This window comes from Pinus tabuliformis, chromosome 2_2 (genome assembly GCF_031772625.1).
Source record: "Pinus tabuliformis cultivar Carrire ecotype Pingquan chromosome 2_2, CPIR1, whole genome shotgun sequence".
NCBI lineage: Eukaryota > Viridiplantae > Streptophyta > Pinopsida > Pinales > Pinaceae > Pinus > Pinus tabuliformis.
This window is the reverse complement of record NC_142300.1, coordinates 237961484-237981158: the sequence shown is the minus strand read 5'-3', so window position 1 is coordinate 237981158 and position 19675 is coordinate 237961484. Positions and strand designations below refer to the sequence as shown.

The window sequence follows — 19675 nt, the reverse complement described above, 5'->3', positions numbered from 1 at the left end:
CTTTTAATTATATTACTTAATTAAAAAAATGTCAAATGAACAAGTATCATATGAAATTTTATGGTTTCTGGGCATGTAGTATTGAAAGCCGTAATGACGCATGACATTATAATAAAGTAGAGATACATATATTTAATAATTTTTTAATATCTAAATTAAAATTAAGTTTGTTATTTATTTATTTTTAATGTTTTTGAAAAAGAATAATAATGATAATGATAATTTAATTTTAAGATTATGGCTAAATTATATATTAAATTGATATATGATATTTTTCCATTTAAAGTTTATATATTATATATATATATATATATATATATCCTCTTTGATTTGAACCTATAACATTTTACCAAAAAAACATACTCTTATCAGTGGTTTTATATATGTATATATATTAATTTTATCTCTTTTATATTTATACTTTGTTAATATGAATTGAGATTTATAATTTATCCATTCCACATACAAAACAAATATATGTAAATTAAACAATTCAATAATGTGAAGTTTTTCCAAACTATAAATGGATATCATATATTTAGTAGGTACTTTTTCAAATCAAGAGTGAGGGGTGTTTACTTATTGTTTTAAATTAAAAATAGGGAAAATATCTACTCACTCATTATTAAGGAAAAATAAAACATAATAGCCAAATTATTAACAATGTTAATATTCAAGTGATGGAAAAATTATCACATCAATTAAATAACTCACTTTCATTTAAACTAAATATTTTCATTTAAAAAAATATATTATAATTATTTTATTTTTTAAATATAATTACTTTTGATATATCATAAATAAAAACTAGATATATTCATTTTCAGGATGTGGTTATGGGGCGTTATGTACAAAATCCATAATAACAGACACCTTAAATTAAATTTGACTTAAACAAGATTAAATTTGACTTAAACAAGCCATTTTCAGACATGATGGTTTACACTATTCTTGATACTAGCATATTAATAAATATGATAAGATTTACATTAAATTATGTATTTTTAAAGATTTCATTTAGGTGTTTAAGAGATTTTTTTAAATAGAATGGTATAAATTAAGCAAAATCTTTTGGTAGAAATCACATTAGAGAAATTTTTCCGCCGTGTTTCGAACCAACAAGTGTGGCATATAATTTGTTTAGTCAAAAAATTAAATAGGCTTAGTTTTGATTTTTTCAACAAATTTATCGCTAGATCATAACCTAACCAATTTTTTTATATAACATAAAATATCAAAATTTTTGGTCAAGTTAGTATCGAAATTCCCGCTTTGGGATTCTTAAGACAACTCTCACACAAAATTCCTTTAACTAATTATGTTAAAGTCCCACCTTAAATAGTGTTCAACCTGAGAAGTTATTATTGGGTGTTTTTTTGTTTAGGAATGGTCATCCTTAGCATAAAGACTTCTTAACTACCCTTAACTTACATGGTCACACAAAATTCCTTTAACTAATTATGTTAAAGTCCCACCTTAAATAGTGTTCAAGCTGAGAAGTTATTATTGGGTATTTTTTTGTTTAGGAATGTTCATCCTTAACATAAAGACTTCTAAACTACCCTTAACTTACATGGTCACTCGTTATCTTAATTATGGAAAGATGAGAGAGAAAGAAAGATATTTTTAACGTCCACAAGGCTAAAGAGTGCAAAACTTGATTTAATCCTCTTCAAAATGGATCTATGTTGGTTCTATATATACATATAGCATGTGTAACTCTTCATTTTTAAAACTATATTTTTGAATGCATAAATAGATACAATGCCTTGAAAGTTTACTTGGCCACTTAGATTGTGTAAAATACACCACATATATTTGCAATTCCAACAAATCTTTGCTAGACAAAATTTAAATTTAAAACTTGGATTAATGAATCCAAAATAATTTAAAATTTTTAAAAGGAGATAGTGAAAATTCTAAAACAAGCCCCCTTATTTATGGTATTTGAAGGTCACTCTGAAATATGCTCCTTATTTAATTCCGTTACCGACACATTGACTTTAATCATTTCCTCTATGTAATTACATTTTTGTGAGCTAGTGCCCACTAGGACCTATGGTAATGTTTCTCCTCATTACCTTGCATGTTATAGCTTGGATATAATATGCATATAAGGTTTTGACATAGGGACCTATGGTAATGTTTCTCCTCATTACCTTGCATGTTATAGCTTGGATATAATATGCATATAAGGTTTTGACATAGTGGTATGGTTGGAAAAATTGATTTAGCCACGTGGTTCAAGCACCATCTGTACAAGCATCCACGCAAGTGTGAGACTATTGCAAGTAACACATTTCCTCCCCTCCATCCTTACTCTTATTTTGTTTAGCCATTTAGTTTTATATCTTATGATTTTCCATTTGACAAATAGAAAAAGTATTGAATGGTCTATCTCATAGAGAGTTTAAAGGAAAAGCTTTGACAACAACCCAATATTAAGAAGTGATTTATTCTTTAGTGTATTCATTTTTTGTTGGTTTGTCTTACTTATATTATAATTTGATTACAATTTTATTACCAATCTACATCCATCTTAACTCAGTATCTATCAAGAGTCTAGAGGGATTGATTCTAAGAGGTTGATATATCCGGAGTTAAGATGGATCTTGGCAATGATTATTAATTTTATTTTTTAGTTTAGTTTTATTTTTGTGTAATTTCACTAAGTCAAAATGTTTTAATTAATATTTTTTTTTCATTTTTTTTAATGTAATTTGATTGGGTTAGCATGTTTAGAGAACATAATATAACATGACATTACAACATCTATTCCATCCGGATGGAGAGTGTCTCTCACCCAAAAATTTAATAAATTAAAATTAAAAAACATACTTATTTACAAAATATTTTGATTGTGAAATTAAAGATGGTTTTTCAGCATGTGGTTTTGATGAGCCATGGTATTGGCCCATGATATGGTATGGTTAATAATATCCATGGTAAGGGTGAATATCCATGGTTAAAAATCTTGTTATATTGTAAGTATTATTTTGATTGTAAAATAAGAAATGGTTTTTGGTCCTGTAGTATTGATGAACCATCATATTGGTGCATGTTATGGTATGGTATGGTTAATAATATCCATGGTAAGTGGAGGTAAATATCCATGGTTAAAAATCTTGTTATATTTTAATTATTAAGTTTTTATGTGCTTATTAATGAAATTTAAATATGGTTACAAAATTATTATTTAATTCATATGGTAAAATGAATCGCCCAACAACTTAACCACTAAGTTTACAAAAGCATAACATACTCTACCCCTCTCGTTTTAAACACGTGACCTCTTAGCAAGAAACACATCCACTTAACCATTAGGCCACTCAATGTAATGTGTATATTATGATTTTCTTTATCTAATAAATTGTTCATAACTTTATTAATAAAAACAAAATTACAATGTAACAAATTGAATTTTATTACTTTTATTATTTTTAACTTTTTAAGATCCCTACAACGTCTCCCCTAATTAGGCTCTATATTACTTTTAGCCAACATGTAAATATTTATCAATCCTTTATGTATTATAAATTGGACATATTAATATGAATTTAATATACTAAGCCTACATTTGAAAATGCTTACGAACTTTTTTACATTATATTTACGCATCTCTAAATTGTAAAAGTAGCAGACTGTTTTTTTGGTCGCTTTCACCCAAAAATAAAAAATAAAAAACATTAGGCTTTTAAAGTTGTGCCAAATTTCACATTAATCAGAGTTACTTTCATAGTCAAGACATTTATTACCATTATTTCTTATATCAGAATTTGATTTCAAATTTATTTTATTGAAAGAAAAAAATTTTGCAACTTTCAGAAACAAGACATTGATCTTTTAATAATGTACCCAAATTCACATTAAAGAGTTAAATTCATAATCGAGCCATTAATTCACAATTGTGATAGTGAAGCTTCATGGACATCCTAACTATTAATTTATTAGACACCTTACAATGGGCCATCCCACTCATAAAAGGTTGTGTTTGTATGTTTTTACAATAAGAATTTGGCTAGCGTTTGCACTAAAAAATATGGAAAGGGAACTCAAGTTAGGAGTTCTACAACAAGCAGAAAAGAAACTCAAGTTAGCGGTTCTAGAACAAGCAGAAAAGGATCTCAATCTCAAGATAGGTCCAGAAAAAAGGAAATAAGATTCTATAATTATAAAACCCATTATAATCATAAAACCCATTACCACAACGTAGTCGTATCAAACTGCTGCAATTCATGTTATCATACGTTACTATTATTATTGATATTGATTGATACCACAAGAGTGTTGTATCAGACTGTTATTATTGTTGTTAAAAAGTTGAATGATTGCTCCAACTAACCCTTTCAACCCTATTCTTGTAATTTGTAAGAATCCTTTTTAAAAACACACACATGGTTTTTTATACTATACCATAATCATGTAAACTATACATCAAAAGGATCCTGCAGAGAACACGGTATAGTTGGAATTCACCACCTTACAAACAAGTGAAGCAAGGTATTCGTTGCTAGCTTCGCATTCTAAGTGCATGGTAACATCCTGTTATAAAAAGAATTGATGCATCCAATTGGGATTTATCAAATGGTGTAAGAGAATAAAGATGAGCTACGTTCTGTGAACCAGCATTATTTATAAGAATGCTGCAATGCAGAAAGTAGGAAGATCAAATATGCAATTCAAGGCTTAATTTTGTGGCTACTCGAACCCACTCAAAGTTGGAGAAAATCATAGCAGCAGGGGAAAGAAAAGGAAATACTAACTCTCTCAAAGTTGAAGAAAATCATAGCAGCAGGGAAGAAAAAGAAAATACTCTAACTCACTCAAAATTAGAGAAAAGCATAGCGGCAGGGAAGAGACAGGAAAAACTCACTCCTACAGCAGACTGATTCCATCCAGAAACCACTGCTTTAAACAAGGAGAAGCATGCAAGTTACCTTCAGTTATAAAATTTCAATTTGTTTAGAAGTGAAATTGGATGTAGCTAATCAAGTTGGTTAAAGGTCACAAAAGAATCTAACCAATTTAGAGGCAGCGGTAATTTCAAATTGGGGAGTTAAATTCAACATTGCAATTCAACAAGGTTAAATATCACAAAAGCAATCTATTAAACTCACCAATAGAAGCAAATAGAAAAAGAAAAGAAATACCCAAAAATCAGTCCCCTCAGATAATCGGTTTCCTACTGCGCACAGCCAACACATAAATGAAAAGCATAAAAGACGTACCCAAAAATCAGTCCCCTCAGACAATCAGTTTCCTAGTGCACAAAAAACAACAAATAAATCAAAAGAAATACCATTATAAGAGATCAAGGGCATCCAACATAGGTTAAAAATGATTGAACTGTTCAGACAGAGGAGCAAAATAATTAATCAAGATAGATGTAATCTTGGCCACATGAGTACCACTGTACTAATAGACTCACAATTACCTTAAAAGATCGATCCAATATGCATCATAACTACAATCCATCCTGTTCACTCGATCCAACAGACAAATATGAAAAGATAAGAAGTTGAAGCATAGAGTCAAGAGCCTATCTTTAACATTCCAGCAGTCGAGTAAACAACCATCATAAAGCCCAAAATTACATGTCCTATTATTAAATGCCCATTGGCATTTCAAGCAGACAAGTAACAAGAAAAACATGTTCAACAACAAGTCTTTTGGTATCTAAAGAGCTTATATAATAAGAATGTCATAAGTGAGCCAATGTTTCAGAAATTTTGCAGATCTTAGCTTTATTGCATTATATAATCCACTGTTCAATATAATATGATTCTAGCTAGTACCATTCAATTATGTGGCTAAGTCAGATAAACCTTGGAAAATGAAGCCAACAACATGGTACTTGAAGAATCCCGAATGAAATATAGCACAGAACAGTCTTATCTTGCCATGTTGTCACTTCCAGAGTCGGATAAAATTGTAAGCCTCCTCACAGTCTTCATGAAATCCCTGCAATCAAAGAAAAATGTACAAATCAACTTAGAAGTTGTCTCTGAACTAGTCTTGCACATTTATTTGTTCGATCATATCAATTGAAAGGATTATACACCAGCTTGCTAAGGCCATATTAACATAGATTTTGGAAATTGAACAAATTTGACCCTGTTCAGTGAATTGTAGTGATTACATATCAATCCAATGATTCTATATTCCCCACACAAGAGCTTTCATTATAAATGATATGCAATACAGAGCAGAACAAGTCCTCGCAGAAATCCTTTTTGTTTAAACTAAACCTGGCCCTTTCCCCACTTTCTTGACTGCTGCTGTATTTAGCAACCTTAGGCACCAAAAACCATTCCCAAAAATATTCCTTTGTATTATTGTACTATGTTCAAGCATTTACCCCTCAAACTAAATAGATTTCGGGCTAGGAAGATAGAATACATACTTGTATGGTTCATCTCCAGCATGCCTCACAGATCCACCCAAACCTTTGTAGAGGACACGATTTGACAACTCTGATTCCTCAATACCAAACATCTTTGCCAGCCTGTCATAGAGCTGCTCATATGTACAAAACAACGAAAGGTCGAGAGTTCGACCAACTTCTTCAGTCTCTTTGAATACTTTACAATGAACGATGTTGTCTTCAAATGTATTTTCTTGTTTATCCTTCTCCAGCTTTAGAGTCGAAGTCTGATCCTTAAACCATTGAAGACTTTTGATACCCTTGGTTCCTGCAAAATCCAGGCTCTCCCCATTGGAAAGTCGTAACCCATAATTTTCAGATAATTTGGTCCCATCTCTCCCGCCTGTGATCAATTTTTGCACCCTTTCTAAAGCTTCTTGATTTCCATTACTTGAGGTGTTACTGGTTAGCCCTGGTGAACCATTCTCAGTAAACATGTGAAAAGCTGCCCCGTCTGAGGAGCTCAATCCGGATTGCTGTTGATTGTAAGATTTAGGAGACGGTGCTGCGTGTATTGGCTTCCCAAACAGCAGAAAGGATGAGCCTTTTGTGGTTGAGCTACTACCCGACCCACTACTTGTTTTCTGTTCATTTTGTGATGAATTTCCTGCTGTCAAGAATGAAGAAGGGCTACTCTGCATACCAGAGCCATCATTCCGTGGAGAATTTCCTATGTTAAGATCTGTGGAGACACGGTTCGATATAACCCCCTGCTCTTGGTGAGATGGATGCTTGAAGAACAACCCATTTTGACCTTTGTTACTAAAAAATTCTGATAAAGAGATCCCATAAATGCGATCATGCCTGGCTCCCTGGATGCTCACAGGAACACTGTCTGAAAAACCATGCCAAGGTTTAATCGGCCTTAGCAGGTTATTGCTAACTGTACTCATCTGAAGCCCCATGATTCCTTGCCCTTCAAGCTGGAAATCTGGAGACTGAGTAACTCTTAGCTTCTTCTTTGGTAAAGGGAAAGGAGTCATTTGAATCGGTGGCATATTGGAAACCAACTCAACCAACCATGGGCTCACTCTTTTCACATTTTGTAATATATCTGGCTCATCCCATGTTACCTGTTCCATAATAAAGAAAGAAATGAGCACCTAAAATTGCAGCAAACATGCCATGAACTTGCAGCAAACAAAAAGACAGTACTACCAGGAACGTTACATAATGGATGTGAAAACGAGAAACAAGCATCCAGAATAACAGCAGAGAAGAGATAAGCTTGTAGCAATTGTAGAGGCAAAAGCGCCATGGGTCATTTTTATCTTCAGACCTCCAGTTATGATAGCAGGCAAACGTTTAAGGCAAGTTATTATCTCCCGGACACATGGAACTCAAAAAATGCTCGACTTTTGGCCTATTACTTTGAATATATGCAAAGAATGCACAAAAATATATGAAGATAATTACAATAGTACACCAAATTTCTGCCTCTGGTTAATAGTTATGTATCTATCAGTGGCATAGCCTTGTATATGTGCAGGAACATATCTTGTTCTTAACAGTTGATATTCCGTATCCAATTTTCACAAATTTAATTTGACATCTTTGAAAATAGATAAACAAATTCAAGGCTGTACTGAAGACTTTCAAGGGATGACTTTGATCCTCCTGATTTTCCAGTTTGCAAGAAGAAAAGCCTTCTTGGTGCTAATATGCATGCCAAAACTGTGGACTGAATTTGAGGTCAAAGTTCAGAAATCTGTAAAATCAAATTAGCAGAGTGCTGCACTAAGACCTACCTCTCAAGTATACAACCCTAAAAGCTACTTGCCATTTGTCCAAACTGAAGGCTTCTTTCAAAAAACTCTTTCAAGGTATGGCGCCGATCCTCCTGATTTTCCAGGTTGCAAGAACTGAAGCCTTTCTTGTTGAATGTTAAAACACAGAGAAACCGACCAATTCTCAGGGTATTTTCGCATGTCAAGGATGTGGAATGGATTTAAGGTTAGACCAAAATTCAGAATTCCGTTTTGTGCAAAGGAAGTATCAGACAAAGAAACAGTTGGCCATTTTCAAGTAAAAGAAAATCTGAGTGCCCCACTAAGACCTGCCCCATCAGTAGGTAATCGTATAAGCTACGGAAGACAATACCCACCAAGTATCAGCTCATTATGGCAATATATGCACACATAAAAACTGATGGACCTCTGTGCATATCCATCAAATGGTGTATACTGCTATTGATGCTATGCTGCTCAGTGCTTATTGATTGCCAAAAGTGAAGTCATCTAATTGTGTAGCGAACAATAAGCACCGAGCAGTAGCCCATTAATCAGTATATGCACACATATACACCACTGGATCTCTGTGAAAGAGTGTATATGGGCAATTGCTGATATTTATGCGGTGTTGTTCAGCGCTTAATGCTTCCAAAAAAGAAGCTGTCTAATAGAGTAGCAAACAGCCCTTTGCTACTGACAGCTTAATGGAATTCGGCAATGAAAAATACACTGAAAATGTGCAATTTAGCAAATCTTGAAACCGAAAATGGATTTCTCAGCACTTGTTTTCATTAGAGCAACTCCATACTTCAATTTCAGCAAACTAAACCTGAAATTCGAGAATTTATACAGGATTTAAGACGGAAAGACATATGATCTGCCAAAAGTTACATGGCATTAACGCACTAACCAAAATCAATGAAAGATGAGTAACCCCGTTTGGTGTGAACTCATATTCACATGCAAGTACATCTCAAAGTAAAGTGGCACAAAATAAAACCCTAGTTCTGCGTAAAAACTGCCCCCCAGAATTGATACGATACATTCAAGACCCCAAAAAACAGAGGAGAAATGAAGCAGAGATAGCATCCAAAGCCCAACTGTAACTAAAGCAAGAGAAAGAAACTTGCAAGAGTTAGTGAGCACCTGAAGAAGGCGCCAAGGCGAATTAGGCCAAAGCACCGGGTCTGCAAACTGTACAAAAGAAACGGTACCCATAAACCAGCTGATCCTTGAAGAGTCCTCGGTCTCGAAGGGCATCTTAAACCGCATCCCGGGACTCCATTGAATCCTAAGCGCAGCATCCACAGACTTGGCTTTAACGCAGAACTCAGGAGTACTAGCACGGGGATAATAGACGACCTCAAAGGGCTGTCCAGAGACCGCCAGAGCACAAGCCTCGATTACAGATTTGGCGCTAACTCTGCCTCTATTTCTAGAAAAGCCAGTGGCCCCATTGGAATTGGCGGTGGCAATGCCGGAGAAATAGTCAGCGGCCTTGACCTCCCATCTGGAGGCCCTGTGAGGAGGAGCAGGACTGGCGGTGATGCCGCTAACAGGCAAATGCCATGCAGAGGAGCCATGGGAATGGGAATGGGAATGAGAAAGGCATTCAGTTGTACTTCTGGTGGATCTGCGGACGCCCACGCAGAGCTCCCCAGTGACACTGCGCAGGAAAACGATTGCATCACCGGCAACGAGTTTCTTCTGGTTGACGAATGTGCTCCACCCGGTGGTCAGCAAGTGGCGCCGAGGGGTTCCTCTGTAAATATGCCTGAATTTCCAGACTTCCCCATGGACATCCTTGGCCAAAACGGTCTGCACCGGCGGATCGCTGGAGTAATCAAGGCGGGGGAAAATGGTCTCGGCACAGTATCTGGGCACCGAGAACCCGCCTCTGTTGTTCGCGTCGCTCTACGTCAGTGTCTTGGCGAAAGAAGTCGGCGGGTGATTGTTATTCACGGTCTCAGTCTGAGAATTGACAGCCGGCGACGGAGGCCGCGACTCGGCCTCGGAATCCTCGACGCTGCTGTTCTGCTCGTCGTCGGAGATGGGGACGAGGCGCATGCGAGCATACACCTCGTCGGTCTCTGTGTCGGCCAAGAACTTCACCGACACCACTCTGCACAAGATCGACGGGCTCATGCGCAGATTGCCCACGAAATCAGGCACAGTGGCAGCGTGCTCTGCATGGCCCTGGGGGTAATAATAAACCTTTGAATTTATTGCAGGCATCTGCACCATCCCCCCTGCACAGGCATGCCAGAGTTGCGGATCCAAACCCTTCTCGACTTCGCCGGATTCCATTTTCCTCAACATGATCCGCGCGCATGGAAATTAATCGGACCTTCAGTCTGCAATTCCCCTTTTCTTACTCAATCCAATCCAATCAATTTCCAGACAAAACACGCACACTACTTACTCTGTCGCATCTTTCCCCTCGAGATCTGCAGTGGCTACCTATCTATTTATTTCTCCTCCAGTGCATCTTTATCTCAGAGATCTGGCAAAGGCTCTGAAAATTCTATATTGCAATCCAATGATTAACAACAGCAGCAAATACAAATTGTTGAACAGGGAGTGCTCTGTTCTGTTCAGAGTGTTGTAGTTCAAGGGGCGTTATTATTATGGAGGAGAAGGAAGGGGGTGATGATAAAAACAAAGAAGGGGAAACCCAATCCCAATCCTATTCCTTTTCCTATTCCCATCCATTGCATGCGACAACGATACGAAGAATTTGGAGCCCACATGTCGTGACATGACATATAACAAGAAGATTTGCCCAACAAACAAACACAACACACATTCACACGCACTCAATCCACCATGAATGTCTCCACAGTCGAGCGGGACTCGGAGAGCCAGCAGCAGCAGCTTCTCCTTAGCACACAACACACCCATTCCATGACGCACGTTTGGTCTATTTACGCACGCCGGGTCGCCAGTCAGCGTCCGCATCCACATGCACGTGGGGGGTTTAGCGCACCCGCTAACCCCGCACAACTAACCCCAGGTTAACGATTCCTAACCCTCCACCTACACTTCCAGCTCTCCGGCGGTGCGCTGCCCCTATGTCCGGTCTCTCATAAAATCGCCTTCTCATTCTCCTCCTTTTCAGATGGTTAACGAACCTATTACCCCCGGTTGACTTCTAACTCCAGGGACACTGAGTTAAGCCTGAGCCTGAGCCTAAGCCTAAGCATGTCCTTTGAAGGCCCCCCTTTTTTTTCCACTTGTCTAAATTTGGCGATTCAATGAATCAGAGCTTTTAATTATCTCCATAATATCTTTCCAGCAGTCAAACTTAGAGATTATGATGCAACTCTAATTTTGCCATGTTATTAAATTAAATTATTCCTGTATTAAAACCCTCAACCAAACAAATCCTCATTTTCCTCCACGTTCCGAAAAAAATAAAAAATAAAAATTGTTACATCACGGTTCCAAGACCGATGTGTCTTCGCCCGCGACGCGTGTCTCGTTGGCAATGTCTGATTGCACAGCAGGGACGACTCAGACGAGGGTTCCGAGTGACGTCGCGCTGACACAATTGGCGTCGTTCTCCAAATCCGACTTTGGGATTTTTTATTTTCAAGAACTTTTATTTATTATTTAGGGATTTTTTTTTTTTTTTCTTTCACAGTAATTTATTAGCCTATTCTAACTATTAGTAAATTTTGGTGTGTACAGTTCGTGAGAATTCGAACTTTAAATTTCTCAATTTTCTCAAAATTAACATTACTTCGATGACCAGTTAAACTGCCCTTCAAACTTTGAGATTTTTATTTATTTATTAATTTCAAGAACTGAACTTTTATTTATTATTTTCAAGAACTTGGTTGGGAAGCGGTGGCGTGATGTATTGGGTTCCTTCCCAAAGCGAAAAATAATGAAAAATGATGATGGCATCATCCCGGGTGGCGGGTGGGTCGAGAGTGGGTCCGTGCCCGACAATGCCACAACAACAAATGGGTGCTCCTTTTTCCCGTGACTCCCGTCGCCATTGGAGAGTACCTATGAGACGTGAGTCGTACGATGCAGCAGGGGACGCTTTGTAATTGTAACACACAACGCCACGCCACGCCACGCCACGCCACGCTCCTTTTCTCGTATCAATCAATCAGCGGGGATATAATTTATTTATATTTTATCAATGCACGCATGCATGGTGTTGTTGGTCAGGCGTTCTTTATTGAAATATTTATATACACAACAATGATAAGGAAGGAGTAGATTGGAGAGGAGTGGAAATTGTGGGATGGAGTGAGGGTAGGTGTATTTAATGATTTTGCAAGCCACCCGTGAGCTGAGCTCATCCTTGTGTGTGTGGTTTGGTAAGTAGTGGTTGTTCCCAAAGTTTTGGTGACCCCAATTTAGTCACTTATAACGGTTTGTGGGTTGGGACTCAATGCAAATCACATCATCTCCCCTACCCTCTCCTCCCCTGCCCTACAATGTGGGTTGGAACATAATATAAATCACAATCAACTCCCCTCTTTTATAGAGCTATCAACTAAGCAACTCCCCCGTGTACACCATGGAACATGCCCATTTTGTAAGGCTTGCCCATATCATAGGCTCATAAAGTCACCATCTTATCAAACAAGCCATTGGTTATGGGTTTAAGGTTTCAAAAAAGCCAATCTCTGCTTTTTACTTTTCAAATAACCTTTTTGTTGCTGTGAAGGGACCATATTTGTTGATGTTATTATCTATGTGGATACTTATAATGAAAACAATATTGTATTGGTAAGTTCGTTTAAGGTTTCAAATTATTTTTACTTTTCAAATAATCTTTTTGTCGCTATGAAGGGGCGATATCGGGTGATAGGTAAGTTTGTTTATTGATTTGTATAAGTGTAAGTAAGATTAATGGTGAATAATATCTGTGTTTTTTAGGTTATAGATTAAAATTAAAAGTAAAGTTTGAACATGTTGATTAATTAATGTTAGACTATTGTAATGAGGCTTAGGGAGTATATATTTGATTAATTAATATTAGATTATTGTAATGAGGCTTAGGGAGCTAGTATTAGTTTGTGAGTTATCAATACTAGCTTCAAATAATTTTCTAATCAAAATGTTGTTAATATTAGCTTCACTCAATTTTTTAATCAAAATATTGTTAATACTAGCTTGAACCAATTTTATAATCAAAATGTTGTTTATACCAACTTTACCCAATTTTAAAATCAAAATAATATTTATTGAATAAAAATCATAATAATATTGGAACTTTCATAATATCATAAAATACTATATTAAAATAAAGGAGAAAATATTCAAATGTTTATCATCTTATTTATTATTTATTATTTATTATTCACACAAATACATTCATATCAACACAACATAGTGGATACCCACCCCAACTTACTATGAAGGCCTCATCTATGAAGACAATCCTAAGCCTTATCCATATTAGCCTAGGCTTATAAGGTTATTATCCTATTAAAGAAGCTCTATTTGTATAGTCATTGGTTATGGGATGTGAGTTTTTCATTATTATTTTTTACATATCTTAGTGTTGTTTATTTACCTTTTATCAACTTTAAATTACCAATAAGAATATAATATATTTATGGGCACTTTAACCAATAAACTATTACTATCTATGTAAACATCTTTGTTGACATAAAAAGGGAGGTGCCATTTTTGCGGAACCCTTTATTGACATAAGGATCATGATAATGTCGGAATTTTCATGATATCATAAATATGACATAAAATAAGATGTTTTGAAGTGCTTATTATCTTGCTTATTAGTCATTATTTATTACACACACAAGCACCCAACATTGTCTTCGTAGAACCCCTCATTGATATAAAGACCATTATAATGTTGGAGCTTTGATGGTACTGTGAGACATAACATAAGAGGAGAGGCACACCCAGACCAACACAACCAATCAACTATTATATTAGTAGCATGACCACTACCTCACTAGACCCTTATTGGAATATGCCAATGGACGAGAGAGATGTCAAGAAAGCACACATTCTCATCTTGCAACTAATGAATGACAAGTACTTGCACAACATGTTTTATACAAGAGGAATAAGTAGTTGAGAAAGCTCATATATTTATCTCTCAACCAATTCACCATTATGTTAGTAGGAGGGCCACTACCTCTATGAAAATCCCCATTAACATATGATGAGACTCATATATTGTCATAAACCAAACCTCACAACTAATATGAAATAGTACACAAGAGAGAAAATATTTTGAAGTGATAAAACTTATTCCAAAATACCAAATATGACATATCTAACTATTTACTATTCATTGTTTCTTATTCACATAAATACACCCACACAACATGTCCCATAAAAAGAACACCTTTTTATATTCATCTTACATACCAAAAAAATTGTAACTTCAAACAATTTTATGTTTTTAAATCTTAAACATAATTTTAATTATTTCACATCACATTATATCATCACTAAAGAACTATAGAAAAATACAACTTCAAAATATATTAGTGAAATATGTTATTAAAAATATGAAAAATATAAACCAATAATAATAAATATTATTAATTAAAAAATAATAATATATGAGTTTTATATTAAATAACACATAAAATATCAAATTCTAATCATCAAAATTCATTATTATTATATAAGTAAAATTATCTTTCACTAACGAAACTTTAAAGAAATTTTTAAAAATTTAATTAAAAATAATCTAATATAACAATTTATTAACCTCATACTTATATAACATTAAACCTTGATAAACTAAACCAACCATCTTCTATAATAATCCTATTGAATTTGGTAATGTTTTTCTTTTTAAATAACCAAGTTGAAATTAAACCAAACATGACCCACCCATAATTATTTCCATTATCATAATTTCCCTTATTATCATTTTACAAAATGAATTTAACCATTTAAACAATCCCGCTTACACATATATAGAAAAGTTCATATTGTATTAAAAAAAAATCCAACCAATATATGCATCGATCCGATCCATTCAACGCTTCATTTCGAAATATTCCTTTTTTTTATTACACACAAAATGTGAGAAACTAAGGAAGATCATAGGGTCACCTTGTGAATGACATGATTCTTTGAATAATCATTACATGGATTACCAAAATCAACAATTTATACTTCTTAAAGGAACCCAAGAGGAGCATTACGAGAAACATAATTAATAATGCATGGTTTGTGTTTTTCAATAATGTTGTTTATACTAATTTTTAAAATTACACTATAAAGTTACAAATGGGATGTTTATATAAGGAATTTTAAAATTAAAATATATTAAAATAAATTTTATAAAAAATAGTAAATGTTTTAAGTTATAATTTTATATTAAAATAATGTTATATAAATATTTTTATAGATTTTATAAAATATTAGTTTAAAAAAATGTTTTCCTTAAAATAATATAGTGTAAATGAGTATATATATGATTAAATATATATTTAATAATTATAAACAATTTTATCATTTTTAAAAAGTATAAGTAACTTTGAGTTAATCACAATATACACAATATATTTGTTAATTTTAAATGAACAATTCTATAACTTTTAAAAATATAAGTAGTTTCGAGTTAATTACAATATACATCATATATTTGTTAATTTTAAATAAAAAAGCTTATTTTTATGAACCATCCTTAAAATATTATGAGTCAAAAAAATAATGTTATCCTAAGTAGCTTCAAGTTAATCACAATATATTTGTTAATTTTAAATGAGAAAGTTTATTTTTATGAACAATCTTTAAAATACTATGAGCCAAGAAAACAATGTTATCCTAAAAGAGAGCCTATGTGACTAGAATGTGCATAGGGAGGTGACTCACCCATTCCTCCTTTACATTTGATAAATTTCAATATTAATTAAATTTATTTTAGAAACTTTACATTTGATAAATTTTAACATTAATTAAATTTATTTTAAAAAAATAAATTAAAGTATTGATACTTGTAAATTTCAATATTAATTAAATTTATTTTAGAAACTTTACATTTGATAAATTTTAACATTAATTAAATTTATTTTTAAAAAATAAATTAAAGTATTGATACTTGTAAATTTCAATATTAATTAAATTTATTTTAGAAACTTTACATTTGATAAATTTTAACATTAATTAAATTTATTTAAAAAAATAAATTAAAGTATTGATACAAACTATAATGTTTGTAAATGCAAAAGTGTTTATCATATCATTATAAATAATATATTAAAATAGGCATGAGAATATATAAATTCATCTTTAAGAAAAACTAGAAGTTAGTCTAAATTAAAGTAGCGGAAAATGGAGTGTGAATTTGTATTGATTTTAGGAGTTTTCTGCAAAAAAAATTCAATTGCCAAGGGTTAAATTTAAGTATTAGGGTAGAATTCAATTGACAAGGGTTAAATTTTTTTGTTTCATGAGTAATCATTTGATGATTTGAATTGAGCTTTTGTGTTCAATCTCAAACCAGCATTATTGAAGAAATGTAATAGTTCTGAGCCAGATCCCAACTCTCTTTTTTAATAAAATTCTCATACACGTTTTTTTAAATATATATATATTATAAAATTAATTTTTAAATTCATTAAGTTGCACACGAATCTTAATGAAATAATCCAAACTCATTTAAAAATGACGACCATTTTTAAGTACCAATATATTTATCTCACAAATTAATTAAAAAAAAAATTGTTTACTAACTTCTTAGCAAACTATATTAAAAATATATATGAAAATAAATAATTGTTTTTTCATAACACTATTGATACCATATTACTATAGATATCATATGGCAAAGAAAGTTGAATTTTATGATGTTTTTTTTAAATCATAATTAATCAATATTTATAGAAATTTTAAAATTTATTTTACCTCACTTATAACCTTTAACTTTAATCTTATTCCCTCGTGTACCAAGTACAAAACGAAAGAACCTAGTCTCTATCCCTTGTCCTTCTCCCTTTATGTGACAAGTACAAAACCAAAGGAATGGTAGCAAGAACAGTTAAATATGAAAAAGCAGTCATCGGTGCCATCAAGTGTGACTCTTTTCAACTTTCCCATGAATGTACTTCTAGCCCAACAAGTCTTTAATTATTGTTGTCCCTACCAAACAAGGACTTTAAGTTGGGCTTTTCTATTAAACTGGCTTGTACAAAGTCCCCGCACCAAAAATCTCCATAAAATTTGCAATTATGAATTTTCATAATAGTAATGATTAGAGAAACGTAATTTGAGTTTTGAATTTTATTTTAAAATATATTATTTTCCCATGGATTAAAATTTGTTGATTCGACCAATACAGCTTTTATTCAAGTCATTGTTTATTGTAATCAAAATATGGTTTAAAAAAAGCACCCACTATGTAAGGGATGATAGAGGTTTATTCAAATGCAATGGGTTAAGGGGTGGGTATGCAACCATAAATCTTATGGCGTTTTAAATATTGTGATAATGTCATCTTTAATGTTGATAACTATATTTAGAATCTCATATTTATATCACAAAGAATTTAAGAAGAAATATGAGAAAGATTAGTTTATTAATCATAGAGTTTTAAAATTTAATGGTTTTGTTAATTTCAATATTGTTATCAGTGTAAAGATTTGAATCTTGTTACCTCTCTTTAGGTAGATGATATGGGTGAATGAAATATTGATGACTATATTTAGAATCTTATATTTACATCTAAATAATTTAAGAAATATAATAAACACAAGTTTATTAATTATAAAGTTTTAAAATTTATTAGCTTTGTTAATTTCAATATTTCTATGAGTAATATAAGGATTTGAATCTTGTCATTTCTCTTTCCTTCATTATATAGGTAAATGACATTGGTACTCAAATATTTGTAGCATATGAAATATTATCACATGTAAATTAATTTATATAGAATTGCAAAAAACTATATCATCTACTAATTGCTTGTACTTTGTGATTTTAGACATAATGAAGATGATTACTAAGGTTACGATGTTTCATTCTTTTTAATTGATGCATGTTGTTAAAGGTTACAAGCATATTAGTCTCAACTTCTATCAACATTTTTATCTAGTGGCACTTTGTTATAACCTTATTTGTCGCCCTTGAGCCTAGTATAGTAACCTACTTGAGTTAGTAGGATGAAAATTGATTTAGAGCCTTGGGAAACCAAATTTTAGGCCTCCATCGCTCCTCAACCACTTGCATAAAGTGATGTACCACTCATGGTCTTCTTGCAATGAGCGATGATCATCCCATTTGCACTAGTCGAGGGTGATGAACTTACTTTCCTTCTAGATTTACTTGTCTCCTAGGAGAACAACTTGAGAAGGATGAGATGCTTTGTCATATGGCCTAAGAATTTGTACTAGACTCAAAACTCACTAGGATCTAGGTGTCTACATTCACCCTCTCCTCTCCTCAACAATTCTAAAAAAGGAGGTTATTCCTAAGGGTAATCATATAGAGACAATAAGTTATGCAATGAATGATGTTGGAATGCTTAGAGAGGAATCCTTGCATGTGAAAGGTAGCCTTACTTTCAACAATCAACGAAGGAGGAGCTAGAGCAAGGGAGTGGAAAGGTCTTCATGCATCTTAAAAGCCTAATCTTATATGGTGGATTTTCCCTTCATAATGTAGATATTATGTATTCTCTACCATATGTAATGTATTTGATTTACTTGTATTAGATCTGGATTAGTTTGAGAAATCTAGATTACATATCATTTATCTCTCACCTTTACATTGCTTGGAAAGAAAGGTTTGGTGTGTGAATTATGGGCATGTTATAGGTATTAGACGAAGGAGAAAGAACTTTAGGGACTAAAGTATGATCCCTTATAGCCATAACTAGTCAAGATCACAAAAATCTCATTATAAGGTATGTCTTCAATCCTATCTATTTCCATTTCATAATTCTGAAGTGTATGAAGGGATTGATCTAGGGGAGTTAGGCATAGGTGATCTATCAACCATTTTGCATAGATCCTCGATAGATATATAGAATTATCTTCTTGGTCATAGGGGAAATTATGAATAACACACACCAGAGTTAGAGTAGTCACTACTATAATACAAGTTGTAGCATCATCCTTTTCTATTGTAATAGCCTGTTTTTTCATTTTCAATTTTTTTTACTAGTATGTAGTGGTATTTTGTGAGTCATTTTTGGCATCTTATTTGTTTCAATTTTATATCAAATTTGTGTTTATGTGCACCACATAAATGGTTCTGAATCATAATAATAATAATGATTTTCTCTTGTCTTGTGTTTCCATTGAATATCAACATTGGTTAGTGGTTTTATATTGTTCATATGTTGCTAAAATTTGTTGTGCATCTTGCTCATGGTGATTGTGTTGTGTTGCATCAAATTAGCATTGTATATATGAATTAATGGAGCATTATTAGTGTCATAATAATATATTCGAAAAAATAAATGAATGCTATGAAATTTTTTGTCACATTTGCACACAATTCTAATGTCATTCTTTTAGTGATTTCCAACTAATCATTGACAAGAGTGGCCTCATGTTGGGAATGG

General features: G+C 33.1%; 1 protein-coding gene across 1 annotated transcript; it reads right to left on the bottom strand.

Annotated features, from left to right (window-relative positions):
• Window positions 1-5578: 5578 nt before the first annotated feature.
• On the bottom strand, window positions 5579-11026 carry LOC149192178 (auxin response factor 18-like). The gene is given in 3 exon segments (XM_089404499.1): window positions 5579-5961; window positions 6404-7497; window positions 9301-11026. Coding segments are annotated over 3 exon segments (2337 nt in total). The 5' UTR covers window positions 10474-11026; the 3' UTR covers window positions 5579-5891.
• Window positions 11027-19675: the final 8649 nt, after the last annotated feature.